At 51.8% G+C, this 27,082-nt stretch overlaps 1 protein-coding gene across 2 annotated transcripts in view; it reads left to right on the top strand.

Moving 5' to 3' along the window:
* The window catches only part of Col5a1 (collagen type V alpha 1 chain), a 150,466-nt gene that overhangs the window by 26,726 nt on the left and 96,658 nt on the right, over positions 1–27,082 (top strand). For both annotated transcript variants that reach the window (XM_032902980.1, XM_032902979.1), the window contains exons 2-4: positions 8,523–8,690; positions 14,572–14,785; positions 15,919–16,081. In XM_032902980.1, the coding sequence (XP_032758871.1) occupies positions 8,523–8,690; positions 14,572–14,785; positions 15,919–16,081 (545 nt within the window). The remainder of the gene's footprint in view (positions 1–8,522; positions 8,691–14,571; positions 14,786–15,918; positions 16,082–27,082) is intronic.

The following is a 27,082-nucleotide window of genomic DNA, read 5'->3' as shown; positions in this document are numbered from 1 at the left end:
CACTGCATCTTCCTCCCTACTCTTCAAGCCTTGGCTCAGGCCTCCTTGCAGGAGTCCTTTGCATATGTTGTCTGCACCCCTCCATTCCCCATACCCTCCATAGAGTCCTTCCTGTTGGCTTGGCTCTATTTTGAACAACAGTATGTGTGTATTACAGGTGATCTTTGTACCTTCTGTTCTTAGGGGATTGCATTAGGGGGAATTGAAGGTGCATGTGTCTGAGCCTTTCTGAAGGTGTCTCAGCCTGTGTCTGGGTTTAGTAAACAAAGTAATACAAAGGTGTCAGATGTCTAGACCTCAGGCCAGCTTTCAGGAGGGGTGAGAGATGGGCAGTCACATACTAAAGGAGAGAAGCCTTGGAGCACTGGCACCCTCTGTAATAAGTGAAGGGGCAGATTCCCCTCTTTTTCCTTATCCAGATTTTCCATAAAACTGACTGTCTGGAACACAGTGGTCAGTAGCTTCCTGGAACCCATAGCTTTCTGCCAGGAATGAAGAAGGGCCTTTGAGATGAAAGAGAAAAAGCCAAGTGGTCAGAGATGCTTGCCCAATCCAGCCACAGAGCCAGGCGGGGCACTGAGGAACATATTATAGTCTTTACTGAGGGTAGGACTGGGTAATGATGACTTATGTGGCCCTTCATGAGCTACTTCATTTAGCTCATGAAGTAATTTAATTTTAGTCTTTTCATTCATGGTATATACTCTTGTATATATTCCTTCTTCTACCCATGCAATTATCCATGGTTGTCCATCTCCCCATCCATCCACCCACCCATCCATCTATCCATCAATCCACCCATCCATCCATTCACCCATATATCCATCCATCCATCCTTCCATCCACCCATCCACCATCCATCCATCCATCCATCCATCCATCCATCCATCCATCCATCCATCCATCCACCCAACCACTCATCCATCCATTCATCCATCCATCCACCAACCCATCCATCCACCAATCCATCCACCCATCTACTCACTAATCCATCCATCCATCCATCCATCCATCCATCCACCACACAGCCATCCATCCATCCATCCATCCATCCATCCATCCATCCATCCATCCACCCATTCACACAGCCATCCATCCATCCATCCATCCATCCATCCATCCATCCATCCACCCACCCATTCACACAGCCATCCATCCATCCATCCATCCTACCCACCCATCCTCCATCCATCCATCCACCCACCCATCCATCCATCCATCCATCCATCCATCCATTCATCCACCCATCCATCCATCCATCCATCTACCCATCCATCCATCCAGCCAGCCACTCACCCAGCCAGCCACCCATCCATTCTTTATTGATCTTCCCACTTACTCACAAAGCCATTCTTCAACCACCCGTTTTCCCCTTTCACTACTCATCCACCATTCTGTATCTGTTCTTCCATCCTGAGGGTTGATGGAACTTACAGCTTTGGGTTTAGTGACCTGTCTTTCCAGGGTGCTTTCTGAATGACGAGGATGTTCAGTGTTTTGATGTTCTGTAACAAGGGCAGCGTTTCTGCCCATCCTCCCTGGAGTGACATCACCCTGTCCCTTGATCATGCCCAGCACTCTCCTGCATAGATACCTGTGAGGAGTGGGGACTCAGTGATACATCTGCTCTGAGAGCATCCTACCAGCTTCCTGTGGCATGGTGTAGAGGGAGGAGTGAAGGCTTTGGATCCCAGTATAGAGTTGGTGGAACTCTGATCAAGACCCTAGGCATCTTCCCCAGCTTTTTTAAGTTTACTTTTGAAGGACAGGCTCTGAAGACCACAAGTGAGGGTGTTGGGCAGGGAGGTACATAGTCCAGAGCCTCTGTCATTCCCTCCTGAGACAGAAATGTTGCACATGCGTATAATCCTTGCCTTGCTGGTCTCTGTAGTCAGAGATGACAAGCTGTCGGGCCCAAGTGGCTGCTTGTACCCCTAATGCGGGTGTTATGAGACAGCTCACCTGCTGCTCCCCTCCGCCTCTCAGAGAGCGTTCACATACTATCTTCTGTCGCTCCCCAACAGGGGTTCTCTCTTTCTGAGACCTTGTTTCTTTTTTTTTTTTATTTTTTATTATTATTCTTGTTTTTTTCTTATATACATTTCGAGTCTTATTCCCTTTCCCGTTTTCCGGGCAAACATCCCCCTCCCCCCTCCCCTTCCTTATGGGTGTTCCCCTCCCAACCCTCCCCCCATTGCTGCCCTCTCCCCAACAGTCTAGTTCACTAGGGGTTCAGTCTTAGCAGGACCCAGGGCTTCCCCTTCCACTGGTGCTCTTACTAGGATATTCATCGCTACCTACGAGGTCAGAGTCCAGGGTCAGTCCATGTATAGTCTTTGGGTAGTGGCTTAGTCCCTGGAAGCTCTGGTTGGTTGGCATTGCTGTACATATGGGGTGAGACCTTGTTTCTTGCTATGTTACTGATTTCTGGACTGTCCACCACTACCGCCCATGTGGGTCCGGAGAACTCATCCCTTCAGAGTTTAGGGCAGCAAAATGAACATGGCAATTGTTGGGAAGGAAGTACTGGGCATTCTAGGAGCAGAGAGCTGCGCATAGTAGAACAGCATACAGCAGCCCCACCTTCCATGCATGTACCCTCCCATTCACCACACTCCCACCCTCCACGCAGGTCTCCCCCACTGCCATCCACCTGCATAACCCTCTATTCATGCTCTCCAGAGGCAGAGCCCTACTGCCTAGGGCACCCTGGGCTTTCATAGAAAGGATCAGGGATATGCCTGCTAGGTGGGTAGCCTGTGCAGAGGGAAATCCCAGGGTCTGCTTCCCAGAGACAGAACTGACTTCCAGTTCTCACTCTGTGAAGAGACACCTCTGCCTTTGGTTGCCCAAGATCTCCTTCAGTTCCAGTCAGTTCTTCATGTCTTACCCTCAACCCCATACCGTGATGTGAAGTCTGGCTGACCATGCCTTTCTTTTTGTTCCCTCTCTGATCTCCCTTTCCCCTTTTGTTGCTGGGACTGACATCCTGTACTTTATAGTGCCCAGCTCCTGCCCTGAGGGGCTAGTGGGAAGTGTCCAGTAGGTGGTGCCATGGTAGAGAATGGGGTAGGCAAAGCAAGCCCTCCCATGCAGGCGCCTACATGGCTGGCACTTTACCCTTATAACAGCTCATCGCTGGCCAGGTCCCACAGCTGGGGGACATGGATCCAGACCCTTGTGGAGGAGAAAAAACCATTCCCGGGAGTCTGGCCCCACCCAGCCTCACACTGCTGAATCTGATGTGCCTTGGTGTTTGTCACAGGTGTGCAAATGGCCATTGTGACAATCTGGAGCTAAATGGGGAAAGTTGTCATGCTGCGTGCTGTGCAAACTAAGCATGCCCTTGGATGGGCCATGGTGGGGTGAGTCCCTGTGATAAGCCAGCCAGTTCAGGCTTCCTGGGTGAGGAACAGGCTGTGGTAGCAGGCTGAGGACCTTGTGCCTGGAGAAAATAGGAGCTATAAATGACAGTTTATAGGAGGTGAAGGGACCTATGTTTATGGTAGCGGTGAGCCTGGTGAAGGATCTGAGGTCAGGGCACCAACAGCCAGAGGCCTGGGGAGAGCAGGGAGGGAAGAAGGCCTGGCTAGCTCCAAAAGCCAGCACTGCCTGCCTGAAGCCCTGGCCACGCCCTCCCTTGTCCCCTCCTTAGTCACTGGAAAAGAATTTCATCAGGGCCTGAAAGTCACCCTGTTTGTTTTCCAACCCCCTGGCTGACCTTGGATGAGGCCACTACCCTCAGGGAGGGTCGGTGGGAGGGACCTGGGCAGACCCTCCGGTGTTCTGGTGTGGCCTGTGCTAAAACTGGCTTTTTGCCCTAGGAAGCTGAGGGGGAGAGAGTGGGAGATGGGCTGCCCCAGGCTATGAAGGCTGCTGTCCTGTGTCTGTGGGTTGGTCAGGAGGGAGAGGCTGGCACCAGCCTGCTGTGTAGTGTTGGACGCTGGGTGTAGCTCTCTCCATTTCATGTGCTTGTTTAGGACAGAGGCTGTTAGTGCAGCCCTTGTCACTGAACCTTTGGCTCTTCTGTCTGTGAACCTACAGAGTCGAACCTGGGCGGTCATCTGCAAGGCCTACACGTTATTCTCTTGAAGGTGAAGATGTTGACCTTGAAGCTTGCAGCACAGAACACCTCACTGTCTGTTTTTCTGTTTGTCTGCCCCCAACTCTGTCTTTCTCAGTCTTGGAGTTCCTCAGTCTCTGTATATTCCTCATTTTCTCCAAGGTTTGACAATCAGAAAAAGGTGGTAACTGTGGCCCACAGTTTCTCCCAGGAAGTGCGGTGTGGGGAAGGCCTGGTGTCTGAGGCAGGCTTTGGATCATGGTGGTAGCACGGGAAGAGGCCTGCTTGACTGTAAGGTGATAAAATACCAGCCAGAGCTTGGGCTCAGATGTCTAATACTAAGTCTCAATACCCCCTCACCCCTGGTGCGATACCAATCACCAGTGAGTGACCAGTGAGTGGGGCAGAGGCTGCGTTGGGGATTCTGGGACAGTGATTTTCCTGTGAGCATATAGAGGCCACATGAAGCCCTGTGGAACTCTTTGGGGAGAGAGCTATGCCAGACAGGTAGGTGGGCTGGAGGCCTCCTGATCCCAGCAAGTGCTTTAAATGTGCAGTTTACTGAGGGTGTGTGTGAACTGATTGGAACAAAGGGTTGTATAGCCAAGTCAGGGGTGGGACGTCTCAGGACCTCCGACTGCTTCCCTTCTGCAACACCCAGGCTCAGAGCTCAATCTCTCTGCTCGCAACTGCTCTGAGAACGGAGCCTGGTGGGAGATGGAGCATGGCAGCCAAGGTGAAGTGAATTTCATTCACGAAAGCAGAACAGGAGAGCTGACTTTATTAACCTTTGACCTGCTAGGTATAAAAGTCAGGGCTCACTTAGTCATTCAACAAACACAGCACAGGACAGGGGGCTCTGCCCTTCTTTTTCTTCTGGTGCCCAAGCCCAGTGCGATGGGGTGCATGATGAATCCTGAGAGCTGTTTCATGAAGCCCTCCTGTCAGGACCTCACCTCTCTCTGCTGTTGCCTGTGAATGTTGTTGCCCCCAGCCTCTTGCTTGAGCTGGAGGTCTGCTCTGACCAGGGTCCTTTCTGAGTGTTTCCATTCCCTGGGCTGGGCAGGACTGAAGTGGCAGAAAGCAGCAAGTCTGGGACTTTAGATTCTATTCTGAGGACATGTTGTGAGTGGCTCCAGATGGTGACCCGGGCCTCACTGGCCTTCCCAAGAGCAGGCTGTCTTTTGCAGTGTTGGCACTGTGGGCTGGGATGTGTTTCTTTGCCAGGGGCTCCCGTCCAAGAGTTAGGCTGCTGAACATGGGACTGGCTCTCCTCTACAGCAGGCTGGTGTCCTCCCAGATGTCCATTTCTGTGTCTGAGCAGGAGACGGGGGTGTCTAGATGCCAGCTATGACCAGAACAATTTCTGTTCTTTCTAAAAGCAGACACCGTGTTCCATTTGCTCTTAAAGCCTGGGACCTCCTGGTGTTAGACCGTGCAATGCTGCTCTAGAGCCTTGTCACGACCTGTCTGCCTCTTTCGGCCCTTCTGAGTGGAGTATAGACTGAGCCATGGCCTGCAGCCTCACTTGTCAGTGGCTCAGTTTTAGTTGCCTATCTCTGGCTAAGAGGTCAGGAGAGCCCATGTGATGAGACTCCTCTTGCATGCTCCTCAAAGGCAAGTATAGCATATGTGTAGCCTGGTAGCAGGCTGTCTGAGGGAGGGCAAGCTGTCTAGAGAGCAGAACCTGTTGGAGTTAGAAGTCCTGAGGCAACTGTCAAGCTATCATACTGAGGCTGCTACTCACAGGATCACTGCTGCAGATATGGAATCCAGGGTGCTTAGTGCCATGACTGCCTCACCATGGACCTGGCCCTCGGGCAGCCTGGGAGCTTATTACAACTTACATTCCACTCTAGGATAATCACTGATTGGTAGATTCTGGCTCGCTGCAATAATTCGTATTGCAAAGGGCTCTGGGAAATGTAGTTTTAGTCTCTCAGCCTGTGGAGCAGGACTCTCTGGGAGGAGGCTGGGTCTAGCGGAAGTGAACAGATAAGGCCAGGCCGTCCCTCTTTGGAGCCTGACCTGTTCATAGGTGGAACAGCCTGGAAAAGAGCAAGGGAGTGTTTGCGTGCAAACCACTTGGAGGTGGTCTCATTTGCAGGGGGTAGTGGGTCTCTGGATTCTTCAGGGTCACGCCAGTGCCTCTTACTTTGAAGCAAACGCTTCTTGTTGGCAGCAAGGGCCATGAATGCAATACCGTGTGTGTCCTCCTCCAGTCTGTGGGACTCAGACGAGTCCTGAGGGCACTGTGAATAGCACGTTCCTTCCAGAGTTCTGGTGATTGCCCACTGGCAGGTTCCCAGTGGCTTCTGTGGCTTCTCTAGTGGGCCTCAGCTGGCATGATCTTCCCGTGGGATTGGTATGACCCTGATTTTTAGGCACATCTACCTGTTCCAATAGCCCCTGCCACTGCAGAATGGAGGTGCTCAGCCTGGGCGAGGCATTGGCTTGAAGGGTGGATAAGGCATCTTGTGTGGGAGGGAGAGTTTCCAGATGCCTGTACGCTGGACACTACACCGGTGCTCCTCACACCTTGTTTAAGACTAAATATATCTTGCTCTCTGGCACAGAAAAGCCCTGGCCAGCGGGAAGGGTGGCACTGGGCCTAGGAGAGGTCTGGTGGCCTTTTAAACTTGTTGCGATACAGGTCTGCAAACATCCCAGGCAGGCTCCTGTGAAACCGCTCTCTGCTTTGACAATGGGGAAAGCAGGCTTCAGCCTGGTCTGGGAAGAGCATCATAGTATAGATGCTGTGATGTGGGTCCAGGAAACGCTGCTGGGATCCCCATCTCTTCCCTAGGACACTGCCAGCCTTAGAGCTGGGTTTCCGGGATGTCCCAAGGTTCCGAGCTATGTCATTCTGGCCAGGTGTGCTGGCAGTTGGCACGGCCATCTTCCCACAGCTGTGTCCAGGCCTGGGACTGTGCCGCACAGCCCTGCCAACACACTCAGCATTGCCTGTGATGTTCACTAAACGAGGGCTCGGCGAAGGCTTTGTCACCACGGAGTACCCGGGAAGTGACTGGACACTGGGTAGTGCCTAAGAGCTGCCCAGGATTCTGAAATGGGTGGAGGCTCTACTGGACCAATAGTGGGCTGGCTGTCCACACTGTGTCCCGCTGTCCTTCATAATGGTTTCCTGTAGAGGTGGGGAACCCTTCTTCTCTGGAGTAAATGACGAAGGATGCCAAAACGTTGGCTGCAGACCCGGCCTCTTAGGTTGCTTTGGAGCACAGGCTAACAAGTGTCAGGCTCGAGACTCGGTGGCTGCTGCTGGAGGATTCCCACCCCGAGGAAGTTTGCAGGACCATCCTTCTTTAACACCCTCTTAAAAACAGTTCAGCTGTCCTCCTGGGGAGCCCCACAGTAGTATCTACTTGGGGGGGATGGATAGTCAAGGGATGAGCCAATTTCAGCCTCCTGTGGCCTTCAGATGTGAGTGCTGAGTTTTTAGCAGGACAAGCCTGAGAATGAACTGATGGGAATGGAAGGACAGCTTCAGGCATAGCTGGATTTAGGTGCCCATTTATCACTGCAAGAGTTGACCTCTGCATGCACTAAGTTCCCTTGACATGGTAGCCCTCTCTGGCTTCATCTCCCAGAGAAGAGCAGAATCCTTTATCCTAGAGGAAACCGCAGGACGGTGCAACACTGGTCTAGCCTGGTCATGTGTCAGAGGTTTCACACCCTTGTGGTACCACTTTGGAATTTATTCTCTGCTGGACATCCAAGAGCCTCCTATTTGTTGTAACTCAAACTGGACATAGATAAACAGGAAAACAAATAGTCTGGGTGGGCATGTGTGGACTCAAAGGCCTCTTGATGTGAGGAGAGGGGCTCCAACAGGGGCATGTTTTGTGTTTGGGGATGTTCTAGCTTCATTTCTGTCTCTGTGACAAAATACCCCGACAAAAAGAAACTTAGAGGAGAAAGGAGTTTATTTCAGTTTAGAATTCCAGGTTACAGATCATTATTGTGGGGAAGTCAAGGTAGGGACTTCAAACATCTGGTTACATCACATACACAGTCAAGAGCAGAGTGAAATGAATGCACACACACTCCCCTGCTTGCTTCTGTTCAACTCGATTTCTTCACTGTTATTCTTCACGACCCCATGCCTAGGGAATGGCGCCACCCACAGTGGGCTGTGTCTTCCTATATCAGTTAAAGTAATCCCCCTCATAGACAACCAAATGTGAACAATTCCTCACTGAATCTCTCTTACAAGGCCAAGTTAACAAAGCTAATCAATGCAGGGGCAACCGTTGAGCTCTTGAGGTGTCCCTTCTGAGCAGGCCCTCAGACGATTCTGAACACCAGATGTTTGTTGGGGGCAGAGAGTATAAAGGGTTGGGTGGGGCCTGGTCTCAGTTGTCTAAGATTCACCTTCTCTTTGGGGGTGCCCCTTAGTTGTGTCTACCTTGGAGCTGACACAGCTTCTCTGTCTTTGCAGCTCAGCCAACAGATCTTCTGGAGATGCTAGATTTTCACAATTTGCCCTCGGGGGTAACGAAAACCACGGGTTTCTGTGCCACTCGACGATCTTCCAAAGAGCCGGATGTTGCCTACCGAGTCTCTAAAGATGCACAGCTCAGCATGCCCACCAAGCAGCTGTACCCCGGTAAGAGGTGTCTCATTCCCGTCCTGGGTGGCAGAGTTCTGGGGACTTCAGACTTCTGGCCAGGGGCAAAGAGGAGGCCTGAGTGAGTGGTTGCATCAGAGCCATGGGGGTGCTTTCTGGGAGTCTTCCTCGTTATATTGAAACCTACCACCCGCCCACCACTTGCGTGTGCGTAAGGCCTTGTCTATGCTCCATGGGAACCAAGTAGGTGTGCTTACACTAACGACAGGCCACCGTGAAAAGGGGCAGAAAGGAGGTGGATGCCCCACAACCCCAAGGGGCGAGGTAAAGTGAGATTTCAGGTCATGGGAAAGGAAGTGCTTATGCTGGGGAACATGAGCCTAGCTGGGGCCAGTGACATTGAGAGACACAAGTCCAACACACTGACTGGCAGCTGGCTTGGGATTCCTGATGAGAATCTGCTGCTAGGTGTCAGACATCTGCTTTTAACTATGTATCCAGAGGGAGCCATGTTGGACCGAGGTATACATCTGCTGGGATTGATTAAGTGTTCCAGGTTTATTCAGAGGCCAGCAGGTGATAGATTCTTCTTTCCCTGCCTCAGGAGGGCCGGCCAGCTCAGTCTGAGGTACTCTGACTCTGCTGACCCGAGTAAGGTCGGTCAGCCACAGACACCCCCTTCTGCAATTAGAAGTCTGTGTTCAGTCTTTTGTGGTCTGGATGCGACCCCAACGCTGAAGCAGAATTGGGCCGTTTTATCAACCCGTGCTGTACCTTATGTCTCCACCGTGTCCCTGAATGATGCTTCTGCCGCCCCCCCCCCCGTGTTGTCACTTCTGCTCTTCTGTCTGGGTTTGTTCTCCACACAGCATCTCTCTGGAGACATTCTGACTTTAAGAGTTTACATCTGAGGAAGAAGCTGGGTGCTTTGGTCCAAGGTTTCGTATTGGCTGGATGGGTATTGTGCACCATGCACCTCCCTTGCAGCCACAGGGGAAGCAGCTCATGGTCTCCAAGGAGCAAACCTTTAGTGCGGAATTGCCCTGGCTCACAGATGCCCGGTCTCATTCTTCTGTAAAGATTAATGTCCCACCATGACCCTTTCTGAGTGGGGACCTCACCCTTCCTTGTAGGGATGGATTCTTTAATTTTGGAGAAAGCATATTTGGGGGGAAAGAGGTCACCTTGAGAACCCTTAGTCTTATCTTTCTTTTTCAGAGAGTTTTTCTGTCTTGTGGCCCAAGAGTTAGAATTCCCAAATTGGAGCCATAGAGGCCTGGGCTCAGGCTGGAAGGGTCTGTTAGTCAGGAACAGAGTAGTATGAAGCTGGCATGGGGAGGTCTGTAGGAAAAAGGGCTCCCAGCCCACGGAGCTATACGCAGCCTACTGATACTTGTCTCTTTACCACTGTTACCCAAGGCAAGAGTGTTAGCTGAATGGGTAGTTAGAATTCCAGTCGTCAATCTCTTCTCCCTGGGCTAGTTTATGGTAAGCATTCTCACAGGATCAGGTAGCTGAGCCCAGGAAATCCAGTGGATTCCCGAATCACATGATAAGGGATATTTTTGTGGTTGTTGACTAGTTGTTATTTTGTTTTCGAGACAAAGTCTCATCTAGGCTGAGGCTGGCCTTGAACTCACCAAGCGGCTATGGAGACCTTGAACTCCCAGTCTTCCTGCTGCCACCTCCGAAGGGGTGAGATTACAGGCATGTCCCACAGTGCCTGCCTTTGACTCTTGTCCTCTTGCCTTAGATGCCCCAGTGTGGGGGGATAGATCGTGGACCTTGTCCACCAGACCTGACTGGCATTGATGTGTTTATTTTTAACATGGTCTCAGCTGTTCTAGGCTAGCCTTAGGTTTTGTTTTACAGCCAAAGATGACCTTGAACTCCTGATCATCTTGAATGCGCCTTTCTAGCCCTAAGAGTGCAGGCACGCATCAGTATGAGGTTTACGTAGTTGCGGTGATCAAGCTCAGAGCTTCACGTGGGCTCGGGGAGTACTCTGACAATTACAGGGATCTATTCATGCTCTACTCCATCCAGCCCCAGTCCTAGAAAGTTTTTGTTTTTGTTTTCTCCTGTCCTCAAGGTAGTAACCTCATTAGACATTCAGACTTGCTGTAGTCAGGGTGTGGGAGTACGGGGCTGTGTAGTGGTTGTCTGACAGTGGCCAGTGTACCCACGGTGGCTTCAGGGTTCTTTGCAGAGGAAGTTCTGTGTCAGTCCCCACAGCTCAGTCTGGGAAAGCTGTTCTGGGGTCAGCATTATGCATCGTCTGGTGTCTGAGGCTGCGTACCTCAGAGCAGGTGGTTAATCCAAGAAAATCCTGCAAGATACTGCAGGCTTTCTGATTGACAAGTGCTCAGGAAACAGGTCAGACCTTGTGGGACGTCTTCCACAGGACACATGTGGCCACATGCCAGCCATTGCAGCAGCCTAGGTAAGAATGAGGGTGGGTGCTAGCTACCATGTGCCTCCTTCTAGAGTGCAGGGGCTCACTGGCTGCTCCAGAGTGGGGACCTGGTCTATGGTAGTTTTACTAGGAGGCACCATATTGAAAAGAAACTACCAGGACATGCATGAAGGTGGTCCTGGATATTTCCTGTACACAGCCAAGTTTTACTACTCCTTTGTCTACCCAGTTAGCAGGACAGAGGTGCTGTATTCCTTAAGTGATCAGAGCTGTGTATTCTCTGAGAGGCTGTCCCCATCCTGCCTGTGTAATAGAGCATGAGATCCTCTGCTCCAGGTTACCTCACCCCATTCCCTGTACAATAAGATGTGAAATATCTTGGTTTAGCAATGTCTTACCCTTCTTTCCCCTGACAGTGGGATTTGAGGATGGCCTTTGTCTAACACCCCCATCTATAAGTCCCTTGGTTGAGGGATGGCTTGCCTCTTGTCCTCATCCAGAATGGTGTATGAAACCTTCCAATTTAGGGATGTTTTGTTTCTTGCACCCCTAGACAGTAGGATATCGGGTCTCTGATTGAAGGATGGTGGATCCTTTACACACCCTGTACTGTGCGGTATGAGGGTGCCCTTGAGTTGATGACCCACCTTGGCATCTACTTGGTGTTGGAGGCACTCTCCTCTGGATTCCTGTTAGTTCCCAGGTATCTCATGGTGATAAGCCAGCTGCAGGTGCCCTGTTCTCACTTGAGGCCTTGGGCCATACTTGGTGGCCCCAGAGTAACTCCATCCTGCAGGAAGTGTCGGATGAAAGCTCTTCCTTAGGCCATCACCTTCCCCACTGCCAATGGACAGTCCCATGAGGAGGGGGAGGGGAGCAGGTGAGAATCCCTCTGGACTACTGGGGGGTCACTGAAATGCCATGCTGGCTCCCTGTCCCAAGCTCTCCACACCCTGACGTCATTTCCTGCCTTCGCCCTCCCAAGCCACTGCACACTGGCTATTATGAAAATAACTTACTTGACTATTATTTCTGTCCCTTATGGAAATGCCACTTCCTGGGAGTGAGGGCCATGTCCATCTCTTGACCTGGAGCCTGGCCCATGTTAGAAGAACTGTCACAACTATTGGTCACCTCACCCAGGCAAGTGATCCATCAGTCAGCCCATAACCATCGACTTGGAAGAGCCAATTACACGACAGCTGCATTTATTAGACTCCTACTGTATTCCTGCCGTGGACTGGGGCCCTTGGGTGTCGGTGGAAGGAGATAGGTACCCCATGAGGGAAGCTGTTGGCTCTCCACCGTGCTCACCCCTCAGTGGTGGGTTTTCTGAGTGAGATCAATGAGGAGGCACCAGACTGTACCTGTACTTCTCCAGACTACCGGGAAGCTTGGAGTACAGTGTCAGCAGCCAACTCCTGTCATAGTGAGAAGAGACCTTCTTAAAGGAACTATAAATCCATTGTTATTTTGCTAGGAGAGAGATTAATGTTCAACATAATTCATCTTTTTCAAGTTTTGTCTGAGCTGAGAAAATTTGTTACCATAGTGATTTTAAACATCGAGGAAGGGCATTTTAATGAGCTGGGAGAGACAGGCTGGCTGCCCTCCACCGTAGATCATGATGGACGAAGAGGATTCTCTAGTGTGCCTTGCTTCTCACTCTTTCAGTCAGTGGCTGCAAGGGACACAGAGTCAGGGAGTGCACAGACAGTGACCTCCCAGCTGCTGTGGGAACCAATCTGGTGTCCACTTCCTTGAGGTACAAGGGCCAGCCACTGGCATGGCGAGCTGGGGCCTTCTCCTGGGCATGCACAGCAGTCCTGTGTCTAACAGCACCAGCTAAGGTGGAGACCTCTATTTTTCTTCACACCCTGCCTAGGAGAGGGTGCAGTGTGACATTCAGGGTGGCAAGACAGTGAGGGCTCGCATGTCCCTTTCCAAGACGCTTCCTGTCTGGAAGTTGAGGAGTCCATCTCTCTTCAAGTACCTCAGGTAGCTGCATGACCATCATGCCAGCTATCAGAGTGGCCTGACGTTGTCACACTGACCCCAGGGGAGCAGGTCATGCTGCCAAGTGCACCAACAGGTCCCTGCACACCCAGCCTCTTTGGGTGCTTGACTTGGGCTAGGACACATGACTGTCCCACGTCAGAGTCTGAGGGCCCTTTCATGCGAGGTCATAACCCTATGGGGCAGTTCTTCCACTGGCTTCCTATCTCACCATACCCTGTGCCACCCCTGGGAAATGAATAGTTTCCGTGCCAGGAGCTCCCGCAGCCTCCACGAGCTCCCTCTGCCTGTGTCCGGCATCAGAAACAGGAAGGAAGAGCAGTCAAGTCATTATGTCCTGTTTGTGCCCCACCCACCCCCCAATCCCGGATCTAGGATATTTTACTTTTCCCCAGCATGGTATCTGCAGCATGAAGTTCCAACAACAGAGGGCACCCTTGGATAGCTTTGCAAGGAAATTGTGACCGAGCCTGCTACAGCAGTGACCAGTGGCCTCTTGGGCTTGTTCCAACTCTAAAGGAGAAAGTGAAATAGCCAGAGACTCCTGCCCTGTCCCAGCCTGTAACCCAGACTCTCAGCATCTACAGAGAAGACAGTGGCTTGGTGGTACTTCACCGCCTGGTTTGTCAGTCTGTTCCTGCCAGATACCTTGCTGGGCGTCACCACCACCCCCCCACCCCCGAGGGATCTCAGAGGTACACTCTCCATGGGTGGGGGAGGGAGAGAATATCTGTAGACCACTTTTCTCACATTAAGTAGCTGTGTGGCCTGCATCCTATGAGACCCAGGCAGTTGGTGGCAAACCGGAGGGTAGTTGACATTCCCATCAGGATCCACTGGGAAGGTGGCAGCCAAGGTCTCAATGAGCGTCAGCCAAGGGTGGCATCAGGAGTGGGTTTAGATACTCTCAGGGCCAGCCTAGGGACTTCCTATATTGAGAGGGATAGTCTCTCCTGTTCAACATACAAGGTATTTATTTTTCTTAAAATTTTAAACTGGGAGTACCTTTTAATTCATTTCTGCCTTTTCTTTGATTAGCTTACTGACGAGGAACTCTTAGAAGGTGTGAGTCTAGGCAATGCCCCAAGCCTGCCTTCCATTCCCCTCTCTCCCCTCCTCGCATCCCCTGTGACTGACACTGAATGAGACGCACACCGTACCTAGCCTTGCATGCAGTGGGTCCCAAGGAGAACCCATGAGCAGATGCATGGAGGTGTAGGGTGTAGCCAAGCAGAGGGTGTTGTGGGCTCCTCACTGGAAGGGCCTTCCTCGAGATACTTGTGTTTCAAGTGTGCCTTGAACTGGCAGCTTGCCCTGGGTGATGGAGGAGGCTGCAGAAGCTTGACCTTGGGGCTGGTAAGCTGCAGAGGGGCGCCACCTCTAGCAGACTTTGTCCGATCTCTAAGCTGGCCTATTTGTCCCCAGCTTGCCAGGGCTGGCCAGGGTTTGGGTTCTCCTACGGCTTTCTCATCCTGTCCTCTGTTCCAGAGTCTGACTTTCCTGAGGACTTCTCCATCCTGACAACCGTGAAAGCCAAGAAAGGCAGTCAGGCCTTCCTGGTCTCCGTTTACAATGAGCAGGGCATCCAGCAATTGGGGCTGGAGCTGGGCCGCTCCCCTGTCTTCCTCTATGAGGACCACACAGGGAAGCCCGGGCCTGAAGAGTATCCACTCTTCCCTGGCATCAACCTGTCCGATGGCAAGTAAGTATCGCATTGAGGGAGGGGACGGAGCTGCTGGCCAGACAGTGTGGGGCAGCAGCTAGCCCGGAAGTAGTCGCCCACCTGCAGGGTTCCAGGAGGTGGAGCGCTGGACATGGTGTTCAAAGGCTTGTGCTTCCCAGGGCTTGGTTTCTCCTCTTCTCTAAAGCTCTAGGGGACCTTGGCTGTTCCCAGCCCTGTTGTCCTGTAAAATGTACCGGTACATCCCATGCTGGCCCTAGATCAGAAGGGGCGTGGGAGATGGTGTGGCATGCTTACCTGTTCCCAGAGGGACTTGTCCTTTATGGATCTGACAGTCTCTATGTGAGGGAGGAAAAGGAAAGGCTGTCTTCAGAATTCAGCTGGTGGCCTCCTGAACGCTGAAGACCACAGCCTCCCGGGTTTCCTCTGTGCCAAGCCATCACATCTACCCCACAGTTGTCACAGAGATCACCTCCTACATTGACAGCGGCCTCCTACTGATAATGTTACCATGACCGCAGCCTCCTTCCGTCTTCTTCCTACGGCTGGACCCACCCTGAGCCCCCATGCTTACGCCTCCCAAGGAGCCCACGGGATTTGCATCTTAGAGATGAGAAATCTGGTTGTGAGGGTCTGAGGGGAGTGGAGAACAGTGGAGTCTCCTGTATCTTACATCTATTCCCAAGAAGTACCTGTGTTATGAGCACTCTTTCCAGAGTCTGGCCCCATTCACTCTAGGGAATGGGCCGACATTAGGATTTCACAAAGCAGGGCTCATGGAAGCCCAGAAGAACATTCGCAGTTGCACTCAAAGAAGGAGGTTAAACAGAGATAACCTGAACTAGGACAAGTGCTTTCTGGTTTATAAGTATTAAGGACTTTTTGCCTATGGATGCCACATTCAGAATGGGGAAAGAAACCTCCTGTGGCCTTGATAATTAGTTCTGAAGCCAATGGATGCAATCCCTTCTTTGACTCTTAGAGATTCTCTATGTGACAGCATGACTCGTGGGATACTGCCCAGACGTGTGCCCAAAGTTGTCACTCAGAGGCTTTACGGTGCAAGGCTCTGAGGACTGTGCCGTGAAGTCACACTGGCCTTCTACAGCATGCACCTTTTACCCCCGCCTGAATATTTATTTATTTCTTTGCAGGTGGCACCGAATCGCTATCAGTGTATACAAGAAAAATGTCACCTTGATCCTCGACTGCAAAAAGAAGATCACGAAGTTCCTCAACCGCGGCGACCACCCCATAATAGATGTCAATGGTATCATCATGTTTGGCTCCCGGATTCTGGATGATGAAATATTTGAGGTAGGCAGGAGATGGGCAGTCTCCTGTGCCACTTGGGACATTTGTGGTCACAGGGTGGCTCCTCATGTAGTGTTGCTTCGGCCACTGTAGCGGACGCACCTCCTCCGTTAGGGATCCGTTTGATTCTATTGCTTCCCATAGGATGCCGTGGCCTGAGGGTGGAATGGCCCGACTGGCCGCCATGTGAGCACCATGCGGGGATGGTAGTGACTGCTCATTTCCAAGCAACCCAGTTTGTGTCTCCTGGGTGCCAGGTTAGGATGGACACAGGGCTTCACCAAGGTTGATCTGACCGACACCTTCTGATGGGCAAGGGTTCTGCGGAAGAGAGCCCTCTGAGTGGACTTGCAGGGCAGCGCTGGGATCAGGAGGGATCGACTGACTCTGTGTGTGTGTGTGTGTGTGTGTGTGTGTGTGTGTGTGTGTGTGTGTGTGTGTTCTAAGTCAGTGATGTTCCAGCCATCGCTGAACCTGCTTCCCTTAGAAACACCCCAGAGATAGGAGCAGGAGACAGAGCAGGGGCTGGGCCTGGACTTCAGTCTGAGGCCTCTGGATTCCTGCTGGGCATAGAAGGATTTTGGGAACTGTCTTTGATTTAGGAAGAAGGTTGAGAGCCTGTGCAAGTGTCTGGTGGTCCTGGAGGCCACCTGAAACCAGATGAACTGGAACGAACATCTCTGAGGTCTGTGTCCCAAGTGCGTCTGGAGCCTGAGATCTTGGACTTGGGCTGGGACACTTGGCTTGCTTCCTTTCCTTTGACATACTGTGGACTTCGTGGGAAGTTTGGGGGCTGAGGGCTCCTGGCTGGAGAAGTTTGTAATCACCCAGAAAATGGTCTCCGAGGATGACCTTGGCTCTTAGATATCTCCCTCCACGGGTTGGACAGGGCATAAGGGGGACAGTGCTCTCCTAAGTTCCCTGTCCTGGGTCAACCAGGTGCGTTTGCATTTCTCATGAGGGCTGCTGATGCTCTCACCGCTGTGGTGGGGGTTCTGGGCCATGTTCTCCTGGTGACTCAGGCCCAGCAGGCTGGATGCTATGTCAAACTGACCTTAGTGTTCTGCTGGTACTTTGTGACTGACGTGGCATTGCAATGCAACTATATATGGATCTGTGGCGAAAATGACATGAGTTGAGTTTGCTAAGGAGTGAGTGCCCAATGGGTGTGAACCACATTCACGGTGGAGGTTGGGCCAAGGTCAGCTAGGGTGAAGTTGGGATAGGATCTGCAGTCAGTAGCTGAGGAGAGACCAGAGCAGCCAGTTGCCTCATGTGGAAATGGAGTCAGTCTCCAGGAGAAGGTGAGAGTAGTGGGCAGATGGGTCTGCTGAACCCAGCTGCCTTTCTAAGGCTAATGCTGTAGCCCAGGCCTTGTGCCAGGAGGGACGGGCGCATGGGAACACACAGTGCTGAATCCTGTAAGCTATGGGGCTGCCCTCTGGGCAAGCTTCTGACTAGACGTGCCCAGGAATCTGGGGTGAACAGGAGGGACGCTGAGTGTCCTCGGCTACACAGGTAGCTGCTGGCCTGTCTTGTGGGGACCTGGTGCTTGCACCTTGCCCAGGGGTCAAGTATCACTCTTACGGATTGCCTCGTGGGAGGGTCTAGGTAAAACCCGAGATGTTGGCAAGTGCCAGGGCTGCTCAGAAGAGTGGGGATAAGAGGGCACTAGAGGAGTTGGAGAGAGAGCTCTTAGCCAGGAGAGCTGGGGTGACTCCTGATGTCCAGTCTCTGGTGACCAAAATCTTAAAGGCAGGCATGCAAGAGCATCCCAGAGCTAAGCAAAACATCCGGTCTGACTGAGTTTGCTGTGTACCAGTGGTGCTAATGGTGTCGGGCTGTGCCAAACGCTCGACATTTCTACAGGGTGTGCCAGCATGCCTTCATCATCAGGCTCTGGAAAAGCTTTGCTTTTTTTTTTTTTTTAAGAGCATCTGTGTGTGTGTGTGTGTGTGTGTTTCTGTGTATGTGTGTTTCTGTGTGTGTGTTTCTCTCTCTCTGTGTTTCTCTCTCTCTGTGTTTCTCTCTCTCTCTCTCTCTCTCTGTGTTTCTTTCTCTCTGTGTGTGTGTTTCTGTGTGTGTTTCTGCGTATGTGTGTTTCTGGGTGTGTGTGTTTCTCTCTCTCTCTCTCTCTCACTCTCTCTCTCTCTCTCTCTCTGTATTTCTGTATATGTGTGTTTCTGTGTGTGTTTCTGTATGTGTGTGTTTTGTGTATATAAGTCTGTGTGTGGTCTATGCATATGCTGTGTGCATGTTCCTGCTTGTGTACACATGAAGGCCAGCAGTCACTGTCAAAATGTCTTCCTGGCTCACTTTCCACCTTGTTCCTGGAGACGAGGTCTCACTGAACCTGACTTGGCACGATTTAGAACTGGTTGGTCACTAAGCCCACGGATTGTACCTGTTTTTCTCCCAAGATCCAACAGGACAGGCATGTATCACTCTAATCCCAGTCCTGGGGGTTTTAAAACCTCAGCTTATCACTTGTGATTGGCAAACACCATCTTAAAACATAGGGTCAGTCCCCAGACAGATCCTGTAATGAAGCAGCCGGCATTGTTCCTCCAGAACGAGTGAGAAGAAGGTTCACTAGCAGAGGCTCAGAAAACTAAACCCAGCTCAGAGGTCTATAACTGAGACTCTATACAGAAACAACAATAATGCGTGTGTGTGTGTGTGTGTGTGTTTCTGTGTGTGTGTTTCTCTCTCTCTCTCTCTCTCTCTCTGTGTGTGTTTCTTTCTCTCTGAGTGTGTGTTTCTCTCTGTGTGTGTTTCTCTCTGTGTGTGTTTCTGGGTGTGTGTGTTTCTCTCTCTCTCTCTCTCTCTCTCTCTCTCTCTCTGTGTATTTCTGTGTATGTGTGTTTCTCTGTGTGTGTGTTTCTGTGTATGTGTGTGTTTCTGTGTATATATGTTTCTCTGTGTGTGTGGTCTATGCACATGCTTGTGTGCATGTTCCTGCTTGTGTACACATGAAGGCCAGCAGTCACTGTCAAATGTCTTCCCGGCTCACTTTCCACCTTGTTCCTGGAGATGAGGTCTCACTGAACCTGACTCTGGCCGACTTGGTAGAACTGGCCGGTCACTAAGCCCCACGGATTGTACTGTTTCCTCTCCCCAAGATCCAACAGGACAGGCGTGCATCACCGAACTCAGTCCTGGGGCTTTAAACCTCAGCTTATCACTTGTGATTGGCAAACACCATCTTAAAACATAGGGTCAGTCCCCAGACAGATCCTGTAATGAAGCAGCCGGCATTGTTCCTCCAGAACGAGTGAGAAGAAGGTTCACTAGCAGAGGCTCAGAAAACTAAACCCAGCTCAGAGGTCTATAACTGAGACTCTATACAGAAACAACAATAATGCATGTGTGTGCGTGAGTGTGTGTGTGTGTGTGCAATGTGTGCATGTGCTGTGTGCATGTGCATGTGCATGTGTGTGCACGTAGGAACCAGTCCATAGAAAGCATACACATGCAGAATCCACAGCGAGCGCTCGGTAACGGTTACCAATTTGTATTGAGCATGAAGACAGGTTCCAGTTTTCAAACTCATTCGGATACTGGCTGCAGAGTCCAGTTTTGCCCCCTTGGCCTTCCCTTGCCGTGCACTGGGTGGTTCTCACCCTGCAACTGAAGACTGGCAACTCAGTTGGAACAGCAGTTGCAATGCTCACACAGTCCCAGGTTTCTGGTGAGCTCTTTTCTCCTGCCGTGGAATTTGATTTGAGGGGCAGCGGCTGCCAGAGGCCAGGGATTTTTGTTGACCACAAGTTGTTAATGGTCTGAGGTTTGTGTTTTCCCAGCCCCAGGGTTTCCTGGCTGTTAGCTGTGCTCACGGTGGGAAATTGGACCTGTCTTCCTTAATGAAGACCAGCTAGGGCAGCAAGACGGAGGGCGGCCAGTAGGGACTTTTTCTCCTCTTTGCTTCGTACAGTGGAACTGCAGAGGAGGGGGGCTGGTCTCAGCTTCTCTGTGTGTTCTTGCAAGTGAATTTTTATCCCTTTCGGAATCGAAGTGATTTAACTCTTTGCTTTCCAGGTCTCAGATAGTGGTGTTTGCTGTTTTCTTCATTTCCACCACCTGGCTTCTCTAGAAGGTTCTTGCTGGAAACTTCTCCAATGGCCCTTTCTTCCCACAAGATTCTTATGCTTGTTAAAGGCCACTTTGTTCCATAGCTCTCTGGATTGAGGAGTGGGAGGGTGCTGATGCTGAGGCCCAGGCCAGGCCATTGCTGGCACAGGCTTGAGCCAACACCTTCTCTAGGCAGATTCACCAAACTCCACAGGGCTTCCAAGAGGCCTCGGGGAAGCCTGGGCTGCCACAGCCTCTCAGAGACCCTTGTATAGTGTGAAGGCACTTTGAGGGAGACAGCTATGGAGGACACTCTTAGGACCAAGGTAGCAGCTTCTGTGACAGTGTCCTATTCATCTCCATTGCACATGTTGAGCCCAGCCACAGTGGCCTTGGCAAACAGTCTTGACAACTGCTGGCTCCCTTATGCATGGCCCCCTTTTGTCTAATTAGCTTGGATCTGAGTCTTAGGGTTTCCCCAAGGTTCAAGGGATGTTGTGCATACCAGGGCCTTGCAAAGCTATACAGAAAGGAATGGAGGTATATAGATTTTAGACTTTCAGCTCTTTCTGGATGGCCTTCATGTGGTCTTCTGGCTGAGGACTTGGAGCTCAGCATTCACATCAGTAAAATGGGTATAAAGAGGCAAGGGCTGTGTGAAATGTCTGCTCAGGGGCTTCAAGGAACCATGCTGAACCCAGGCCCTTTCAGTCAGGGCTTTGGCCCTCCTGGCCTGTTCCTAGAGGTAGTCATTGCCTTGGAGGCAAAGATACAAATCGTCTCACCTTATCTACTAAGTGCTTTGACCACCCCCCCTCAGAGATGGGGAGGGAGGGAAGCCTCACGCTCCTCAATCCCTATCCAAGCTGAGAGACTACAGACAGAAAGTTGTGATCCTGGCTAGTTTCTGCTCCTGGGACACTCTGGCCCCAGCTCTCCCCTGCTATCTCAGAAACCCACTGTGGACCATGAGCTCCTGTTCGTGTCCCTGGGGCCTCACACTGTTGTCTGGGTCTTGGGGGCTTGCTAGGGACTCACTTCATGATCTTCCCTGCTCACTTGGCCAACTCTGGCCCCATGCTGTTGTATTCCAGAGGGGTATGCTGAGGCTAGCCTGCACAGCTCGAGTCTTGTCCTTTTCCTTACAATGTGTCTGAGATCTGGGATGCAGGAGATGCTGGTCAGGCCAAGGCTCTTCCATACGGGAAGTGATGGGAAGTGTTTCTTGACCTCCCCATATGGGAAAACACTCCCTTTTCATCCAAGCGGGAGCTTTGGGGTTTGGGAGCAAGGGACACACCTGTGAGCAAAGGGTGTTATCTGGGCGGATGGAACCAAGCTGTCCTTTGGTGGAGTGTCCTTGCAGACAGGCTGCCAGCCACGGTAGCTCTGGCTGTGCCTGCCCACCTCAAGGTGCTGGAGGCTGGGGACCTTGTTTCTATCCAAGAGCTTGGAAAAGCTGCCACCGAGAGCTGAGCAGTCTCTCAAAGGTCATCTGCAGTGTGGCAGCAGAGGGGGACTTGTTCAGCCGGGTCCCCTTGCTCTGGACCTCTGCCACTGGCTCCTGTGACTCTACATTAGCCAAAGACATCAGAATCCCTGGTCCTATGGGGTCTATGAAGAATAGGACCTTACAGAAAAAGCCAGAACACCTTTCCAGGATGGAAGTACATCCATTGCACTGACAGTTAACGACCTGCCAATCACCCTTGACACCCCCCAGCCCCGTCCTATTTCCCACACCACCCCAAAGGCTGCTCTTGCTCTGGTGTCTGTGGATTTGAGGCTGACCAGTATTCTCAAGAGAAGGGCAGTGAATGGCACCCTCCACTTGCCCTAGGGCCCCGAGGCGGAAAGGCCTTCTTGCTGGAGTATGCCACGAAGGAGGGCCGTGGAGGAGTCTGAGGCTTCCGCGACAGGGAGCATGGCTGGCTGCAGACTCTGGGCCAGGAGCCAAGTGTGCTTTTAAGCTGTTGAATGTTTCAAGGGGCAACAAGACCAAACAGACTGTAAACTCAGCCTCCACTGTGTACCCCCAGTCGCTGGCGGGTTCCCCTTCCCAACCGCACCTCAGCATTTGAAGAAGGCCAAGTGTTTACCTAATCCTGCCTTCCCTGTCTCCAGGAGCCTGGCTTTTCCACTGACGTGTTTTTTCCTGGAATCTGCTCGGAGACAGGAACAGGCTGTGCTGAGGAGGGGTGTTCCTCAGTAGCCAGCCCAAGGAGATCTGGTCTGGCCCTCTCAAACAGGTCTGAGACCCAGCCCTCCGCATGAGTGGGTAGCAGAGCCCTGTTCTCGTGGGGAGATACTGTCAGTGTGGCCCCAGATCCAGGCCCTGCTTTAACTCTGATTTTAAACTTCTGTATCCTGCCAGGGACTCTCACTTTCTCTGCTGCTCACCTGACCTCCTTGGCGAGCTATAATGTGCCGAGGGATACAGCCTAGGTCTGTTGTTGAGTGGGATGCAGAGCCAATGGAAAAGGACTTGTGTCACCGGGGAGTGGGATGAGGCGAGAGACCTCCACAGAGAGCTGGTCCCAGCTTGTAGGAGTCTGCCAGTGACTGGTGGACGAGCTACAGAGTCCCACGGAGCAGCTGCCCCTGTCCAGCTTTCTGCTTTGCCCTGTGCCTCCTCTCTGTCATCCTCCCTTGTTGACCTGAAGGAGTCCCAGTAAGGCGTGGGGTACTCTAGCCTCTCTCAGGGCAACCAAGAAAGGCTGGTTCTGACTCTGCTTACCCATCTGATCCCATCTCTGTGCTCTCGTCTTCATCCATTGTGATGCTTGTAGTTTAGATGGAGCAGTCGGGACCAACTGCTCCTGAGATTTGGCCCAAGTCCCTATTGCTATCCAGGTCAGCTGTGACTGTGGTTATGTTAGTCATGCGGTGAGGGGCCTAACACAACAGCAAGACCCGGTTTCACATAGCCCTCTGGTACTGCTCTAGGCCTCTGTATCAAGATACAGACTGGAATATGGCAGCTTCTAGAACTACAGGGACCTGGGTTCAGTGACCAGAAGGGAAACCTCAAACCCAGGCTCTCAGCTGCCCATCCTGGGCCTGGCCAAGTTGGGGCCAAGCAACAAATGGGAGGAGTACACGTCGGTGAGCAAGCAGGGTGTGTATGAAAAAATAAAAACTAAAAGGCCTTGTCCTCTGTCTCGGACCAGGACTCACACTTAGCCAGTTCTGGTCGTCTGTATTCCACTCAGGCAAACCATAGATGCTGCCTCTGGATATCTCAGGTTATCATGTCTGTGCTCCAGTAGACTGAGTAAGCCTCAGCATGTGCCCTTGTGACATTTGTGTGTGTGTGTGTGTGTGTGTGCGTGCGCGCGCGCATGTGCATGGATGTGCGTGTGCGTGTGCATATGCATGGATAGTGTGCATGTGCATGTGCATGTATGTTTGTGTGTGTGCATGTGCATGGATGTGCGTGTGCATGTGCATATGCATGGATGGTGTTCATGTGCATGTGCATGGATGTTTGTGTGTGTGTATGTGCATGGATGTGTGTGTGCATGTGCATATGCATGGATGGTGTTCATGTGCATGTGCATGGATGTTTGTGTGTGTGCATGTGCATGGATGTGTGTGCATGCACGTGAATGTGCACAGATATGCATGCACACATGTGAGTGCTGGTGTGCATGCCATGGCGCACATGTGGAGGTCAGTGGACGGCCTCAGCTGCTCACCTTCTCCTTCTGCCTTGCTAGAGATGGGATGTCTTTGTCATTGCTGTTCCCTCCACTAGGCAACTGGTGCAGGGTGTAGAGAGGAGATCGCAGGGATTCTGTCTCCGCCTCTCATCTGGCTGCAGAACAGTAGGCTGTGCACTACTGTGGCTGGCTTTACATGGATGCTGGGAGACATTTATCTAGCCACAGCCATGTATCCCCTGAGAGGTCCTAGCACACTAGCGAGTGTGGATTCAAGACTTCATCTGGTTGTGTCTTCTTCTGCCTGCTCTCCAATACCTCCTGATTCCAGGAAGGGCAGAGTCTGCTGAGTCTCCTGGAGCTGACACGCATGGTCACAGGTGGTGGCAAAATGGAGACTCTGTTTCCTTCCGATCTAGAAGGTTCTGAGTCCGAGGTCCAGGTGTGGGCAGGACACACAAGGCTCACACTGAATTTAGTGGTCTCACTTCAAAATCCTCAACTGAGCTCCATCCAAGTCCTGGCCATGATTGGTAAGGCCACACTCTGGAGTTGAAGGGTTAGAACTGAAGCATAACTTTGGACCTCAATTTAGCTTGTGTCTCTAAAGCAGCCTGGAAAAGGCCTGACCCCACCAGAGCATGCACACTTCAGCGAGAGGCACCAGGAGCTCCAGAGTGGCTTCCAGTTCCCTAGCTACCGTGTTTAGGAAGAACTTCATGTTGGGTCAGGGGCTAGCCCCAGCCTGTGCCATTCCTGGCAGCGGGCCACACAGGGCGATTCACCAAGTAAATTTGTTGGTTGGCAGGCAACCAGATGGAGGTCTCTGCTTCTAGAGACCCAATAAGCCACAGTACTGAGGCCCATAACTGCGGGGATTCGGGCCTTCATAGCACTTGCCTGGCCTGTGAGGGTGTCAGGCTTGCTCCACGGAAATTGTGAGCAACAACTCTCCCAGGAGACAGGGTTGACCTTATGTTGAAGTCAGGCTGTGTCCAGTGATATCATGCTGCGCTGGCAGTAGACATTCTGGTTCCCCTGAGAGCATCATGGCCAAGGAGCTCTAGGAAGTTGGATCTCTTTGCCCAGAGACACACAGAGCCAACTCATTGAGGGAGGGGACCAGGGCAGGTGGGGACATGTGTAGGGGAGCAGAGGGACAGTGTGTCCCCTGCAGGAGCAGCATGTGACCAAGGAACCTGTGAGACTAGAAACTGCTATCAAGCTGGTCAGTGTCTGAGCGCTGTCTGTGGGCGTGGCCGAGCGCTGTCCTTCAGTTCCTATGGCTGACTGCATGGGTGTTGGGAGCATGTTATCAGAACACAGATGGACACCTTTGAGTCTCTTCAGTGTTTATTGAGTAGCAGGAAGCCTGCACGCTGTGTCGACTTGATTGGCTGTATTCCACCAAGTGCTCCTAATTTGGATTAGTAGACCCAGCCATTGGCAGACACAGGTCCTTACATTTCACTCTTAATGGTAAATATTAGCTCATATCATATCTTTGTTTTGGTTAGTTATTTTCTATTTTGTCAGCTCAACATAAGCTAAGGACAGCCAGGAAGAGAGAACCTCAAATGAAAAACTTCCTCCCTCAGATCAGCCTGTGAGCAAGCCCATGGGGCGTTTTCCTGAGTGATGGTTGGTGCAAGAGGCTCCAGCCCACTGTGGGCGTTGCCTGTATTCATTAAGAAAGCAGACTGAGCCTGAGGAACAAGCAGTGTTCCCCTCCATGGTCTCTGCTTTGGCTCCTGCCTCCAGGTTCCTGCCTTGACTTCCCCTGATGATGGACTGGGACCGTAAGCCAAATAAACCCTCATGTTTTATCACAACAGGAAGCAGACTAGGACATGACATCTTACAACAAAGATACATACTCCCCCTCCCTCTCCCTCGCTCCCTCTCCCTTTCCCTCTTTCCCTCTCCCTCTGTCCCTCTCTCTCCCGCTCCTCCTCTCCCTCTCCCCTCTCTCTCTTTCCCTCCATCTTTTTCTCCCTCTCCCTCTCCCCCTCTCCCCCTCTCCCCCTCTCTCCTCTATTTCTTCCTCTGTCCCTCTGTCCTCTCTCTCCCTCTCTCTCTCCCTCCCTCCCTCTCCCCCTCCCTCCCTCCCTCTCTCCCTCTCTCTTTCTTCCTCTCTACACACACACACACACACACACACACACACACACACACACACACACACACACACACTATAGAATGATTAAGAGCCTGCAGAATTGTGGCTATCCTGTGAGGTCTGGTTTGGCTGTATCCATGGCCCTGGTTCAAGTCAATATGTAGCCTTCTTCAGCTAGCCTCGCCCACACCACTGGACTGAATACATCCCATGCTGATGGGTCAGAGGGCCACAGCCAAGCTATGAGCTGTGTCCTCCATCCTGCCTTCCAGAATCTCAGAGGCAGAATCCATTTTTCCAGTTGTGCAAATTGTCCCAAGGAAGCAGAGGGGCTGCTTTCTTCTCCCTGGAGACCTGCAGCCATGACACCGTCATTCACCTGTATCCACAGCCATAGAGGATAGTGTGAAACCTGCATGGATGAGAGAAGGAGAGGTCAAAGCTGTGTGCCCTCCTGCAGGCTTTCCTGCTGCAGACGAGTGCCGGGGGGATGATGGTTGCCAGGGCCATATGGCATCGTTGTGGTCATGATTGGAGACTGATGGTGCTATGCTGGCAGGTTGGACGGTAATAATGGGGGAGTAATGGTGGTGGTGGTAGTAGTGGTGGTGATGGTGGCCTTGGTGGTGAAGGTGGTCTTGGTGGTGGTGATGGTGAATATGGTGGTGACCTTAGTGATTGTGGTAGTGGTGATAGTGATCACGTGGTGGTATGGGGTGGTAGTGCTGATAACGGTGAACGTGATGGTGGTGGTGATAATAATACTGGTAGTGATGGTGGCGGTGGTGATCCTGGTGATGGCGGTCTTGGTGGTGGCGGTAGTTCTTGTGGTGATGGTAGTGGTGGTGGTGGTGGTGATGATCCTGGTGTTGATCCTAGTGATGGTGGTGTTGGTGTTGGTGATGGTGATTTTGATAATGGTGTTCATAGTGGTGATGGTGTTGGTGGTAGTGGTGGTGGTGATGGTGTTGGTGGTAGTGATGGTGATTTTGGTAATGGTGTTAATAGTGGTGATGGTGATGAGCCTGGTGATAATCCCTCTCTTTCTCCAGGCCCAGTTCTGAGATATTTCCTGACTGATGCCTTTATTCCATGCACCCTTGATAGGATCCAGGGAAAGACAACAAGAAGACATTTGACCACTTGAAGCTG

This window comes from Rattus rattus, chromosome 5 (assembly GCF_011064425.1).
Source record: "Rattus rattus isolate New Zealand chromosome 5, Rrattus_CSIRO_v1, whole genome shotgun sequence".
NCBI classification, from domain to species: Eukaryota; Metazoa; Chordata; class Mammalia; order Rodentia; family Muridae; genus Rattus; species Rattus rattus.
This window is presented reverse-complemented; position numbering and strand designations above follow the sequence as displayed.